General features: G+C 39.6%; 1 protein-coding gene across 2 annotated transcripts in view; it reads left to right on the forward strand.

Moving 5' to 3' along the window:
• The window catches only part of LOC138052797 (transient receptor potential cation channel subfamily A member 1-like), a 39,116-nt gene extending 25,098 nt beyond the window's left edge, over positions 1 to 14,018 (forward strand). For both annotated transcript variants that reach the window (XM_068899377.1, XM_068899378.1), the window contains exons 7-11: positions 2,212 to 2,547; positions 5,528 to 6,335; positions 7,763 to 7,972; positions 9,882 to 10,057; positions 11,109 to 14,018. In XM_068899377.1, coding sequence (XP_068755478.1) covers positions 2,212 to 2,547; positions 5,528 to 6,335; positions 7,763 to 7,972; positions 9,882 to 10,057; positions 11,109 to 11,337 — 1,759 coding nt within the window. In that variant the 3' untranslated portion in view covers positions 11,338 to 14,018. The remainder of the gene's footprint in view (positions 1 to 2,211; positions 2,548 to 5,527; positions 6,336 to 7,762; positions 7,973 to 9,881; positions 10,058 to 11,108) is intronic.
• Positions 14,019 to 16,037: the final 2,019 nt, after the last annotated feature.

Raw genomic sequence — 16,037 nt, forward strand, 5'->3', positions numbered from 1 at the left:
GCCTTGAGTATAACGTCCCTTCTGAGCGGTGTCTGACATTTGCAGATTGCAGACTGCAGACTGCAGACTGGCTACCATTAGCGCTGATAAACAGTATTTAAGCCTAAGAACCCATTTCAAATAGCGCTGATAAACAGTATTTAAGTCTAAGAACCCATTTTAAAACGGTTAGCTTTCAATAATTGAAAGCTAACCGTTTTAAAATTGGTTCTTAGACTTAAATACTGTTTATCAGTGCTATTTGAAATGGGTGTTTAGACTTAAATACTTTTTATCAGCGCTATTTGTAGCCAGTCTGCAGTCTGCAGTCTGCAGTCTGCAAATGTCAGACACCGCCTTCTGAGTGGTTTAAGATAGGAATTGTTTTCCATTGCTCCATACCAGCTGTTAGGAACTGGACGATGATTGGTGACAGTTTGTACATTTCAAGGCATTTTAATATCCAGTCATGGGGCACAGAATCAAGTGTCTTTTTGTAATCGATCCAGGCTGTTGATAGGCTTTTCTTTCTCTTTTTTGTTTCCTCAATGATGGCCTTGTTTATTAAAAGCTGATCTTTGCAGCCATAGCTCCCTCTTTGACAGCCCTTTTGTTCATTGGGGAGCTGGTCGTTTCCATCAAGATGTTTGTCTTTCGGTAATGATGGAGGTTAATAAGTTGTAGGGAGACATGTGATTGGACGATAATTTTTAGGATTTTTGGTGTCTTCTGTTTTGGGAAGCAGATAGGTAATGCCAATTGTTAACCAGTCAGGGCAGGTTTCAGTGTTGCAAATACAGTCACTGTAAGCATTTGTCAGGTCTTGGTGTAGGAAAGGCAAGTTCTTGATCCAGAAGTTTGCAATCCCTTCTTTACCAGGGGCTTTCCAGTTACTGGCTTTCTTAATTGCTGATTTCGTTTGTTCTAGGGTAATTTGTGGCCATAACTGATAGTTGACTTCAATGTTCTCAGTTTCTTTTTGACCGAGCAGGGTAGCGTTTTTGTTGTAGCTGTTTTGTTTTTCCCAGATGTTGCCCCAAAAGCTCTCTACCTCATCAAATTTAGGTGGCTCATTGATCTCAATGAATTTTTTTAGTTCTCTATAGAATTGCTTTGCATTTTCACTGTAGAGTTTATTCTGGTGAAAAGAGTTCTGTCTCTTTTCAAATCTCATGATTCGTTGAGCTTTAGCTTGTAGTTCTTATTTTACTTTTTCAATGAATGTTGGTATTTGCTTTTCTTGCTTGATGTTATGCTTGCCAAATAGTGCCTTCTTCCGCTTTTCTTTGACTGACTTTTTGTTCTTTATCTCATTTAGCGTAGATAGGTCACCCCTGATTTTGCATATTTCACGTTTAATTTTCTTTTTCCATTTTTGTTGGTTCGGTTTTCGTAGTCGGTTTTTTCCCTTTGTTTTCATGCCCAGTGATTCTGTAATGGCAGGGGCAGTTGGATACATAAGATGGCTAATGTCCGTGAGAGAGAGTTTACCAGGCTCCTCTTTTTTAGATGTGGTTGATAGGTTTGTTTGCCGTTTCAATTGCTGATTTTGCACTTTGCACATTTTTTAATTTTTGGAATTGGTGGTCTCTGACTTATTGACGTTTCCATGGCTATTTCATATCTTTGGAGGATAGTTTCTTTCATGACGCTCACTGTCTCAATCCTGTTTATCTATGTTCAGCTGTTCTTGCACGTGCGCACTGAATGAGAGGTTAGACGTGCAAAATCTTTCGTTTGAACATTGAGTGATTAGGGTCTATGGGACGTTAAAGAACGCACACACTGTTTGAGAAGCGAACTGCAAACCAGAGAATTGTAAACCGCCATGAGACTGTTTGTGATATGTGCGATGTAAATGAAGTCATTAGCATTACCATGACAATAGGCAACTTTCACGATGGCGTCATTTGACTACAACTTCCAGAATCCCGGTTGTTTTTCTTTTTGTATTCATAGTGGGGTACGTAAAAATAACAATAGCTTTAATTAGCAAGAGGCAAGCGAAACCTGAAGGTACTTGTAGTCAAATGGGGTCATCATGCAAATGTCCATTAACATTCCATACTTCGGTTTTACCCAACCCGCTCGAGCACCAACATTTTTCAGTATATATATAGCGACAAGCCTTAACTACGTTTGACACTAAAATTGAGATAATGACAATGATGATAATGCCATAAGAAGCGTTTCACGCATTGATACGCTTACGTTTTCTTTGTGTTATTCCAGAAAAACCTGCGAGCTACTTATTTCAAAAGGTTCAGATGTAACAACTACAGAAGCAAAAAAATCCACGGCTCTTCATCTGGCGGTCAAAGCGGGCTCTTTGAAGACAGTCCAAGCCCTGCTGAATTGTCTTTTGCCAAGTACATTAGACGAAAGAGACTTGGAAGAAAACACTCCTCTACATGTAGCTTGCAGATACAATCGGGTGGATATCGCTCAATTCTTTTTGGACAAGGGCGCTGACGTAACAGCTAGAAACGCCAGAAAAATGACGTGCCTAGAAATAGCGATTGAGTGGGAGTATGCCGAAGCAGCCAAAACACTTGTTCGTCACCCAAGGTAAGTTAAATGGTATCATTTAAAACAATGCTAAGATTGAGTTCGGATGTTAATTATTCATCTCTGAGATTATTCAGAGGTTACTTGGAGAGCGACGTGAATTAGCGGTTGGCTTCACTTGAAATTCTGTGAAACAACAAATAAACAAATAAATGAACAGATGGATAGATATAGCTGGAAAGGTAGATGGATACTTGGATGGATCATATACTTTTATTTAAATATGGCATTTTATGAAATTAAAATATACCACAGGGGTGGATCCAGGATTAGTCTTAGGAGGGGTGCACCACTAAAGAGTGGCGTAGCTGACTGGTAAGGTTTTTCATGGCGAACACCAGTTGTATTAAAAAAGCTGCAGGTCTTATCGGGGGAGGGGGGTTCCTCACCCCCTGCACCCTTCCCCTAGATCCGCCCCTGTACAAGACATTAAAATTTGTTTCATATAAAAACTGTATGAGCTCGTCTTCAACTTTAACTTACAGTACATGATGTTAATACTGTTCTAACACAACATAGAATATATGAAAACTATTTTCATTAAAATAAAAATTCTGTTTCTAGACCAAATAACTAATCATGCGAACCTTTACTGGTGTCGATACTAAAATCATCGACTTTACGAAAAAATTTCTTCAGGGACGTTTCATCCCTCAAACTATTAAGTCACTCGTTCCACAATTTGGCTTCACTAAATTGAAAACTATGTTTTATAATAGTTTTGTGGGATTTTCTGGAACCTCAAGGCCGTTTATGCCTGATCGGAGTTCACAGTCGTGAAACGAGGAACAGCATGTAAACATTTCAGACAAAGGAAAGAGAGCAGGGATGGTGCAGTGATGAGAGCACTCTCCTCCCACCAATAGGCCTGGGTTCGATTCCAGACTCGTGGCCATATGTGGGTTAAGTTTGTTGTTGGCTCATTCCTCTGCTCCGGGAGGTTTTTCTCAGGATTCTCCGGTTTTCCCCTCTCCTTAGGGCCGATTTACACGGTGCGATTTTTGTCGCATGCGACAAGCTCACGACAGGCCTAAGACATGACTTACGATTGTCGTAGCGTTTTGAAACATGTTTTAAAATGCTACGACATTTTTCCTAACGTACACAACGATCGTAAATCATGTCGTGGGCCTGTCGTAAGCCATTGTCGCATGCGACAAAAATCGTACCGTGTAAATCGGCCCTTAGAAACCAACATCTGTACATTCCAATTCGATCAGATGCTGGACCTCAATGAAAACCACTTTCGGGAGAGTGGAGCTTCCTAGAGGCAATGTTGGCTAACTAACCTCCACAATATATATAAAATGTGTGTATAAAAAATATAAGAATCCTTTACTATTATTATTATGATGGCAGTAGATACGCATGAATGTCTAAGGTAACTACAGTGATTGGGCGTGAGATCACGTGACCAATCGCTGGAAATCTCTCTTAAAAACCTACTTAAATCTTAATTGGATCTATCTAAATTAAAATAATTGAAAATTATAAATCCTAAAATCCTAAATAATATAGTTTATAAAAGTTAAATGATCCTTGTTTTTTTCCTTAAAATATTAATTCTAGTTTCTATCCCTGATGAGTAATGTCTAAAGTCTAGTATTAGTTTGTTTGTTTTTTAATTTCTGATAGATTCTATATAAAATGTCAAAAGTGTCCCTAAATATGACTAAGTACAACAAAATGAAACTATATAACTATAAACAAAATTGGAATATTATAATGTTCAGCCTCTCGAGAGTTTCTTCTATAATTTTACTGTTCATGTTATGATCTTAAACACCCTTGCAATATTCAACGTACTTGACACTACCGATTTCTGCATGTTTCGTAGCACATCTTTTGTCTTTTTTCCCAGCCAAAAATTATTATTATTATTATTATTATTACTTCGGCCGTAGACCCTTAAGTATTTTAAACCACGATCAGAATAGCCTGTTGACGCTTTCTCATCGCTTCAAGGTTTAGCCATCGCAGTCCCGTAAGAACGTCACAAGATCTTTTGAGTAGTTGCAGCTCTATGTGGCATTGTTTTGCAAATTAGCCATTTGAGTGTCCCCTATTGTATCCCAAACAATACAACAGTATGCAAAATAGGGCTCTATTATTGACCTGTAAATGTCAGTTAGGATTTCTAGTCTTACCACTTAAAGTGATTCCCCGGTTTTGCATTGCGCAACCCTACTGTGCATAATTTCTTGTGTCCTTGGCGCGCGCATTAGCTTGCGCACATTCATAAACTCACTCTCAAGACTAGCCATCCTTTGTCTGGAGCCTATGACCATAAAAATTCTATTTTAAACACATTTTGGGTTAGCTTGTTAACTGACAGCCACGAGACAATTGCTGGGAGATCTTTGGTCATTTTAGTCAGTCTGCAAAGCAGGCAAACTACAGCCTGAAACTCCGCGTTAGATTTGTGTCGCGATCGTCAGAAAAAAACCTCGCCCACTATAGTCAAGAGTCTTAGGAATATCATTAATATAGATTAGAAAAAAAGGATTGGGCCTAAAATAAATCCCTGTCGAACACCAAATGTTAGTAAGCTCATCACTTATTTGACACCGTAAACGTAACAAACCTGTCTCCGATTTGTTAAGTTAGACGTAAACCAATCAACTGAAGCAGTCTCGACACTATAGTATTGCAGGCTTTTTTTAAAAAGAAAATCTAATGGTTAACAGTATCGAATGGCTTTTTTAAGTCCGAATAAGAGACCGCATTTACCATACCTTAGATAGATAGATAGATAGATAGATAGATAGATAGATAGATAGATAGATAGATAGATAGATAGATTCATTCATTCATTAGGTCATTTCGAATTCCTACTGAAGACCTTGTCTTAATTTCTAATTTCTTCCATTTTCTCAAAGTTTCTATAAACTAGCGCTATCGTCCTCAAGAAGTACGAACGTCTTACTCTCTTTGGTCGAACGCTTGCCTTGCCTTTTTTTAAATTATTATTTCGTGCTAGGTGGGAAGAAGTACTTCAGCCTTGTCCAAAAAGTGGTGTCCTTCCAATGATGCAGCTTATAGAAAAGCTCCCGGATGTCGCTGAAATTGTGCTTGACAACTGCATTACCATCTGTCCCCTGCCACCTTCTCACGAAGACTTCTCTGTTACATTTAATTTTCGGCTTTTGGATCCGAAAAAAGATTGTTCTTGTTTTGTTCCAGCGGCCATGGCAAAGTGTAAACGCGAAAAACTGCTCAATCATGAAACCACGCAAGCTTTTCTTCGATATAAGTGGATGGTACTCGGCAAGTTTTTCACGTTTTTCAACACCTCAGTGTTTATCATTTTCGTCATCGTATATTCGTGGTTCACTGTTAATGAAAGAGAAAAAAGTACCTTGTTCACCAACTCCACTTCATCAGCGAATTATGATGCAAATACGAAGGCCACTGCAGGTGCGATTTTTGCGTTTGTGATTGTTCAGTTGCTCAAGGAAATAGTTCAGTTGTCATGGCTACGTCTTGGGTACTTGAAGGATGCCACGAATCTTATCGAGTTAGTGATGTATGCCATGGTTTGTGTTTTTATCCTTCCCATCTTTTGTGGAAAAGATATCTATAGCGAGGAAAGGCGATGGATGGCAGGAATAACAGGTCTATATCTCAGTTATATCAGCTTGACACTTCATTTTCGTCGGTTCGGTGTCTTTGGCTTGTATGTTACAATGTATATGGAGGTTCTCTGGACGTTCCTCAAAGTCATATCTACTTTCCTGGTCGCCTTGGTCGGTTTCACCTTAGTATTTTACATTCTACTTGGTCACCAGGTAAGCCAATCAAATTCATTTATATTACACATAACATGAGCATTTTATTCCATAAAGCTCATTTGTACAAATATACACGCTTTATTTTCATTTATTTTATTTTCCCGCAAAACCTGAAAAAAGCCTACACAGCCAATCAGAATGACGTACAGCTGTTTCACGTGTGGAAGTATAACCAATCAACGATAGCGTTGAGGGCTTTCCAAGCTAATCACTCGTGCATCTCGTAGATCTCGTGCAAATCGTACGTTAATTGTTATAGAGTTAAATTAAATTTGCATTTGGTTCCATTGTTAGCGAGTTTTTGTTTCTAATTTGCGTGCAAAAAGCTATTTCAATGAACATTCTCGTCGTGTGTGTAATAAACAGCTCACGACATAGAAGGTGCTTTGTACGGGGTTGTATTCACTCGTTGTTTGTGTTAAAAACCCTCACTCGCTCGTACCTCGCTCGTTCGGGTTTTTGACGAAAACAACTCGTGAATAAAACCCCGTACGCCGCACTTTCTGTGAAACTATATATAGAAAGGTCCATAGACCTTATTCATAAATGGCGGTCAATTCATAATTCTTTTGTCCAAGTGCAAATTAGCCTACCAAGCCTCGATATCATACAGTGAATTGAAAAGAATTCTTTCTCTAAAATGAGGCTTGGTAGACTATTTTGCACTTCGACAAAAGAATTATAAATGTGACCGCCATTTATGAATAAGGTCCATTACCCAGGGGTAAGAATCTGTTATCAGGTTTGTCCCAATCAGCGTCAGAAAAGTGTCTTTCTTTTTAAACCAAGTTTTGCGGGAAAATAGACAATAGACCAAATGCTGTACCTGCCCCGGTGTCAGTAAGATTCTCTTTTTATTGTTTGAATAATAATGTAGCATTCACATTTAAATGACATGAAAATACTTGAAACAAAACGTTTTATTGCCAAAGGTTTTGCATGGGATACAACATTGGAGTAACCGATTTGGTCTATTTTTTTATTTCCCGCAAAACCTGGTTTAAAAAATAGACACTTTTCTGAAAGTGATGGGGACTAGGCCAATTTGGGTAAATCTTCCTCTTGGGTGATGGGCTGTTTTATTGTACTGAATAGTTAAATAATTTTACCGTGAGTAGATGCAAAGTCATCTGGCCAGTGTCTCATGACTAGCTCAAATATGATCATCATCATCAACATCATCGTCATCTTCGTCAAGATCATCGTCATCGTCATCGTCATCGTTATCGTCATCGGTATCATCATCATCATCATCATCATCATCATCATTATCATCATCTTGACTTTATTTTCCTTTAAAAAATTGGATCTAGGGCGAATTTCCAGTGATAGCAATTGATTTAGTTTTAATATGAAAAGAAAAAAGTGGAGGCTTACGTCAGCTGGGAGATGATCAATTTAACAGTTCTTTTTTCGCATTCTAGGGTAATTTTTCAAGCTTCCTATTTGCTCTTGGCAAAATTCATGTGATGATGGTTGGTGAATTGGACTACAGTGACATTTTGGTGGAGAAAATCGTACACAATGACACTGTGCCTGGGACAGATTTATTGTACGTTCCGCTGCCTGCTTTCACTGGCGTACTCTTCTTCGTTTTCGTTTTAATGATCTCAGTTGTTCTTGTTAACTTATTGGTAAGTACATGAACTTGTAAAGAGGTAAAGTCTGCTACGAGCCTAGAAGGCCCATCAGGCCAGCGCTTATCTCCGGATTCTGTAGCAAGAAGTGACTCGGAGTATTTCTACTCCCCCCTGGATGGGATGCCAGTCCATCGCAGTCGCAGGGTTACCCCCTGCATTAAATTCCCCGGTACCCATTTATACACCTGGGTGGAGAGAGGCACCGCGAGAGTAAAGTATCTTGCCCAAGAACACAACACCATGTCCCCGGCCAGGACCCGAACCCGGACCACTCGATCCGGAGTCTAGCGCACTAACCATTGTAACTAACATTAAATAGCAAGGACAAAATGTAACATAAAATTACGAAGCACATAAACGAACTTCGCAACAATTTTCCAAGGTTAAGTTGTTGAACGTCTTGATAAAAAACAGTGACTGTGTTTCTAATTTTCATATCATGAACAGGCATTTATTTTATATATACTGAGATTTTCGCATCAAATTTTGCTGTGTGAAAAAGCGTTTCGGATTTTACTTCGACCAATCAGAGAGGCGAAACGAGTCCAATCACAAACCACGGTTTAAGCGAATTGTGTTTTTCACGGGCTTTTTCGCGGTCATCGCAGTCATTACAGTACCGCCCTACGCAGTGACAAACTACGCAGGGACTTTATTGGCTTACCAATTGGGGATTTGCTTATTTCGTTATTTTCAAACGAGCAGTTCTATATTTGCTATGTTTGCTATCCTTTGCACCAGTTATGATTTTTGATTGGTGATATTTTCACATGTCGATTTTAGTAAAAACTTAATTTTTCGAAGATAAATTAAATACAGGAGTTTTGTAATTATTTTAGAGAACCCATTAAAGCTGGATAAATAAAAAAATTTCAGTATGTATGAAATAAACAAATTACAGCATGGAAAGCGCTTTGTACGGGATTTTCACACTCCTTGGTTTCATTAACTCGTGTGAAAATCCCGTACGCGCGCGCTTTCCATGGAGTAATCTCTAGTTAAAGTGAAGGATCAACGGTTAATAAAATGAGCCACAACCAGTTCGAATCGATGGGGAGTTGACGGAAGAATGAAGCATGGTGTTATTAAGATACATCATTTGCCTTGCTGGATATAATTTTTTTTTAAATTATTTATTTTTATTGAATACATAACAGAAGATTCCCTTACACATGAATACCAAGATACATATAAAATAAAGAAAAGAAAACAAATACAACTTATAACCTGACATACAAGCCAAAACAGGATGTAATAGGCAGCTAATAGCATACTGACATGCACGGGAACTGAATGAACAATCAAAGAGGGCGAAGAAAGTAAACTGAATCATGTAAATTTCTCAACCTTGTATTTAAAATTAATCTTATTAACAAATTCAGACAAAATAACCGAGCTCCCTTTTAGCTTGTTTGAATAGATGTAACACATCATGTATAAAAAAGTATAGTTAAATTTTCTCACAGGTCCATGCCCAGCAAGGTTTTGCTTGAACAAGCCAAACACGATTTCTTTAGGCTCTGGATTAAAACTAGTATTGTTTGTGGCATTAAACCTCCCCACCACTTGACGAGTGGATATTACGATATCGTATCCAACGAGCGCAAATGAAAGATAATTCAAGTTAATGTTGGATCCGAGATTTTTTAAAATTTAATACCGGCAAAACGAATTTCCCATGGTAGCTGAGCCAATCAAACGTCTACTTATGCATTTATCAAACAGTAAGGTGAAGAGAAAGAAGTTGATATGCGGAGAAGGGCTTTTGCAGGACTAAATAAGTCTAATTAATGACCAGACGATCTCTAAAACGAAGCCAGTTTAAAAACAGTAATGCAGCTTGTGATCTAGATCTAGCCACTCCGTCTCTCTCACTGGGATGTTCAAATGTCCTGTTTTCTAGGTTGGTCTGGCTGTCGGAGACATTGAATCAATTCAGCGAACAGCCAGTTTACGAACTTTGATAGATGACGCGTTTTTGATTCAAGGAATTATGAAGGCGTACCCAGCATTTATTCTACGGCGCGTGCACAGAGACTCTCTGACCATAATGCCTAATCGAAACACTTTGATTAAAAGGTAGGCGGTTTTTATTAAAGTGGTATTTGAGAAACAAATTATAGCTTGAGAAAGATGGAAAACACCTGTTGGGCGCCGTTAATCCTTGGATGGGTTACCAACAAGAAACACCCTGTGTTTCAGGCTTGCCGGGCGTATTAGGGGTGTCGTGGTGTGAACGCCCTCGTCTGTCACCAATACAGAGAGGATTCATGCCCTGGTTAATGGTATAAGTGGACTAATAATTATTCTTATGTTCCGCCTTGCCCCGATAATGTTCCGGCTTTTCAGGGTTTCTTCCCAAATGATCAAATGATTCAAAGGATGAATGAGTGAGTGAGTGAGTTTGTAGGTGTATGCAAGTACATTTACAAGTCTCTCTTTTTATTCTTTCTCGTCGGGCATCCTACGACATAAACAAACATCTGAAACTTTTGGGTACTATTCATTTCCTGAACAACGAAAACTGAGACGAGAATGTGGACGGGTGAAATTAGTTTTAGGGCTGAGGGCGAGTACGTGTTTGACAAGGCCCATGCACAGAAATCTAAGCACAGGCGCTCTTTTTCTGTTAAGATTTAAGGTCAAGGCAGCTGTCAACGTTACTTACGTAATAACGAAAGCAAAGCATGAACGGTGTTTCAAAACGTGACCTACCAATTTAGCTACCGAGCCGACTTGGAGGCAGTCGATTTGTGGCGTGTGTTCGTAATAAACCCGTACAGGATGTAAACTGCATTTCATGTGTAGTTTCTTCATACCCGTTTTCCTTTCCCGTAACGCGTAGCCCGTAACGATGGACCATTCGGGCCATAATTTTTCCGTTGTTGAACTTCTGACGTCATTTGTGCAATAAAAGATACCGTAATTGGACAAAAGACTATGTTTTTTGGCTTGTTAGAACTCAACCTCGTCCTCAGGGTTTTCTCGGCTTTCAACGTGGCGGTTCTGGGGTCTCAGTCAATTTAAAAACGTTGACATATTTTTGATGATTAATAATTGGAGCGATAGCTTGCTTGTTTTAATGTTGGTGATAAATTGGGATTACTTTGCTTTGTTTTTTTTTTCCCAGCATCGCCTTTGCTGGTACCGATATCACGGATCAGGACAGCTTTATGGACAAGCTTCTTACTTATCGATCTGAGGGGAGAAATACAATGGAGGAGTGGTGCGACGAAGATAAGAGGCATCGTGAACAACAAGAAAGAAACATACATAAGCTGCAGGCCACCGTGGAGGCGCAAGGAAAGATTCTCAGAGCGATGGCTGACAGACTAAACATATCAGACTATGAAGATTAAAATGACAGTGATTTGTTGGATCTTCCTCTATTCTTCTCGACTGGGATCGGAAACTGAAAACGATATGTTGTGCAAAGGAACTTTTGCAATTAAGCGCAGTGATGCACGGAACAATCTCGTTTTGTGCACGGAACAACAATTCAGGATTGGCCCACACGCATGACCGTTCCCATCATGCACGGTTTTGATATGACGTCACGAAGGCCCTATTCGGGTCTCGTAACAAAGAAACGACGGCCATGTGCCCTAAGCATGGACGACGGCGACGGCTACGGAAACTTTGTATAAGAAAATATAATTTCCCTGCATTTTAATAATCTCGCGATTAACTCAAGTCGTACTGCATGGGAAGTGTGTATCAATACTCCAGGAATGAAATCGGTAAGAACGGTGTGGATGGTGAAATTTATCTTCAGGTGTTCACGACCACATCAGCTCCGCTGCAATATTTATCGTGTATATATAAATGTTGTTGTTGTAGTTGTTTTTTTTTTCATTCGCTTGTGAACAGTGGCATAATTTCTTCTTTGATCGGAAACTCTTTTTGAGAGGGGACCATGTGGCTCTCCGAACACTGCTTAGCACCAGTGGCTTTCGTTATAAACCCGAACGTTTGTACACGTGCTCGAAACTCCTTCATGAGTACAACTTTGAAGTCCACTACATCCCTGGAAGCACCAATTACGTCGCTGATATGCTGAGTCGTTTGAGTGTCACAAAGAACGATGCCAGAGATGTGTTCGACGCTGACCTGAGCCGTATTCTCATCCCTTGTCACTCCTAGAGATCTTCTGGAAGCCTCGAAAGCCGACCCTGTTCGGTGACAGGTGTCTGCATGAATACGTCGTGAATGGTCGGCCCAGAAAAGTTCCAAGGGAAATTCAGGCCCTACTTTCAGCTTCGATCTGAACTTGCTGTCTTTAATCAATATTGTATTGCTCATGGAACGTGTGCTGTAATTTCGGAGTCATTAAGAGCTCGAGTAATTACCATGGCCCATGATGGTCACCCTGGTATCGTTCGAATGAAGCAGAGATGTAGAGAAGCAGTTTGGTGGCCAAAGATGAATACACAAATTGAACAATTTGTCCCTGAATGTGAAGCGTGTGCACGAAGTGGGAAGTCCGTCGAACCTGTGCAGTCTCCTAAACAGCCTGTCCAATGGCCACTTCGTTTATAGCAGCATCTTCAAGTTGACATTGCCGGAGAATTCCTCGCTGCTCCAGAATCGCACGAGTGCATAATTGTTGTCCGCGATATGCATTCTAAGTGGTCTGAAGTGTCGTACACGATTTCTGTCACCTCAAGCACAGTTATAAAGACGTTTAAAGAACTCTTCGCGAGATGGGGGTTACCAGAGGCATTGACAACCTACAGGGGACCCCAATTTACTTCTAAGACCATGAGGGAAGGAACCCGAGCCTCAATTATGCAATGGCGGATCGAAGGGAAATCATTCGCTGAAACAGTTTGGACAACATGTACTTTGCAAGTATCTAGCTACTAAGCATTCTCTCTCCGGATTATCTCCTGCTGAGTTAATTATTGGCCGAAAACTCGTTCTAACCTCCTCAAAGCGTGATAACGTCACTTCAAGCCGATTGCGTCGCTGTCAAGCAACGAAAATTGAAATCCTAGTTCGATATTTTTAGAAACAACACAACACTTTTTAAATTTAAAAACATGTTTCGACAGAAACTTCTGTCATCTTCAGTTAAAATTACAAAGTACAGAGTTGAATATATAGTGTGAACCAAAATGCTAATTAACTATAAGAACAAAAGGAAACATGACAATGTAAAAAATTACAAAGAAAGTTTTAAATTAACATGATAAAGTTGATGATTAAGTGTAGGATTCTCCCATTGAATATGAATGGCTTCTTTTATCTTAAGTTGGAAGGTGGTAGAAATCCTATTTCCACTTGAGAGACGTTAGTCCAAGCTTCCAAAATTTGAAGTTGGTCACTGGGTTAGAGTAAAGCGACCTGTTCGTGGTCACAAGTTAAAGAGTGCGTTATTTGGTCCACTCAGAATCATAAAGCGAATTGGTCTGTCAACTTTTCACCTACAAGATGGTACCAAATGGTATGATCGTAGATTGGTTCGCGCAGTCAAGGTTCCTGCTCCAAGTTCCGACAACAGCAGCTTCGCTGACTAAGCTCCAATGTTTTTTGATTTAGATCCGGATCCTGACCAAGAGAATCAGTCCTGTTGCTCTCAACTGCAGTTTGAGAAGAACACATCATGTACACCCGTTACGCATCCTCAACGGGAAAGACGTTTACCAGCGAGATTGAGGGACTATAAACTTAATCTCTGAACGGTACTCTGCAGTGGTTTTTCAGTTTTTCGTCCCGGAAGAGGAGGGTAAATGTGATGTATTGTTAAGTATTGTCAGTCGGGATTGTTAGAGTGCGAAATGTTACTAATAGTGATAACGTAGTTATAGGTTCTAATGAACCCTCGCGTTTCAGTGAAGGCATTTAGTCCTTGTATGCAAATTTCTACCGTGTATATAAATTGTGATGTCGTTATTTTTAAGGAACAGTTTGGTTTATGTAGTATTAGTTTTCATCGAGTTTGTTCGTTCGTCCGTGCGAGCTCGCTCGTAGTATAATATCAGGGTTTGATTGAATTTCTAAGTAATGAAAATATATCGCGCCGATATAACGGTAAATGATAAGTTGTCCTCTTTATAACCTCAAATTCGGTCATTTCTCGTCGTTGTCAGGACAAAACGTTGAAAATTAGAAACGGGCTCGCGGGGCATGTGGAGCGTGTGATCATGGTTAATAGACGGGAATGGTTATGAAACCCAACAGCTTTCTTTGTTGTAGGTTTTTGTTCTCTTTTTTGGCCTTGACCGTGCACAAACACAATAGTTGTTTACTCCGTACTGAGGAACTAACCAATAGAAACGTGTTGGTTACGTAATTCTGCATAGTGTATGAGCACAAAACAAAAGATTGTACACGGTCGTGGACTTTCCAACCTAAATCTTGGCATCTTTGTTTTCTCCTTTGATGTTTGCCGAGCTTCCAAACCAGTCCCCTCTATTAACTATGGTGTGATGTAGAGCCGTTGTTGTTCTCCATTAAACCTCACACTCCTTTTCTACCGTTGTTACTGTAGTCGACGCGCATTTCCCTTTCGCGAATGGTCGTTGCCATTTCAAGGACTCATGAGTTTTTTTTTCAAATAAAGAAAAAAAATGACCAAGTTACGGGCTATTGGATTATCAGCGTACGTCCCTCACAACTACACTATCAAGTTGCTCGTCCAAACCTTCATTAATCAATTTCTTTAATCTGGGCGTAATTTTAGCTGATTCACGTTGAAAACCCAACCACCTCATCTGTTTATTCGGAAAGGCGTGGCTACTAAGCATAGCATCGATCAATAAGCGTCGTTGACACCTTCCGGCGTTTCTTAAGTTATTTATTCGTGTCCCAAACTTACCCTCCGGGAGTCGAACTCTATTGTTATGCAAACGTTTTATTGTTCCGGTTAAATGAACTTGACTGCTGATCACGAGGGTGAAAACCAAGAACTTGTTTCGTAAGTTGAATTTCACACTGGGCCAGGTTGAAAATTCTGGCATAGTTTGATTATACTCTGCCCGTCTGGAAAATTGTAAGAGTCGCTTAAAAAGTTACAATTCACAAGACACTGCGTTACGACACTCCTACTGTCTTGTGTCATCACTGAGGGGTTACCCAAACTCCTATCGCAAGCTAGAGTTCTTTAATATGCTCACCAGTTTTGCTTAAAAAGGGAGAGGTCCCATGATTTATGAGTAAATGAGTCATGAGTCATGAGTCAATGAGACTCACAGTCAATATAGCAATAATTTAATTTTAACTTAATTTAATTTTTTTCCCGCGTTATTCTGGGAAATGATTCTGTCAGTGTAAATTGGTACGTCTGGCTCCGGAAGAGTGTTGCCAAAAATCTTTTTATTCAGTTTTCACACAGTGGTAAGAATTGATGATATCAATCTACCTTTGACCAAAACTGCACAAAATTGGGGTTTGTACATTCTATCTGTCTGAGGTGGACGGATAGAATGTGTTGGCCGATCCAAATACAGTTCGACGAAGTTAAGTGAGTCAAACGTCGGACTAGAACTTATCATGAACTTAACTGATTCGTTCTTAGACTATTTAGTTCGTCTCACGAGACGTTTGACGTTTGGTCCGGCCCTAAAACATTAATTTAAATAACCTGGGGGGGCGTTTCTAAAAGGAAGGAATTAATGGTTCCACGAATAACATTTCTTGAAGACGGAAAATGGTGAAAAGCGTCCATGTGACCTAATAACAAGAATAGTTTCCTAAAACCCATACTATTCTAGCTGAATTACTTCTATTTTAGATAAGAGCCTCACTAAGTTAAAGTCCGATCTTGGAGCAGTCGAAGATAAAATAATGGGTCTCGACAAATTTACTTCCGAATCGCCTCGCCACGCCGATGACGGCGAAAGAAATTCAGTTCAGTTTAGTTCAGGTTATTTAGCCACAATACATTACGAAATACAGCATAAAAATAAATTATCACATGGCAAGAGAGCCCAGAAGAAACCATGGGGCTTATAGAGGTTTTGAACGGCAGCCATGCATGTTGCATGGCAGGAACAATAGATTAGTTTTTCTATGGAAACAAATGTTTTTTCTAATGCAAGACATTTTCATTGTTTCT

The sequence above is a fragment of the Montipora capricornis genome, chromosome 6, assembly GCF_036669925.1.
Source record: "Montipora capricornis isolate CH-2021 chromosome 6, ASM3666992v2, whole genome shotgun sequence".
Taxonomy (NCBI): Eukaryota; Metazoa; Cnidaria; class Anthozoa; order Scleractinia; family Acroporidae; genus Montipora; species Montipora capricornis.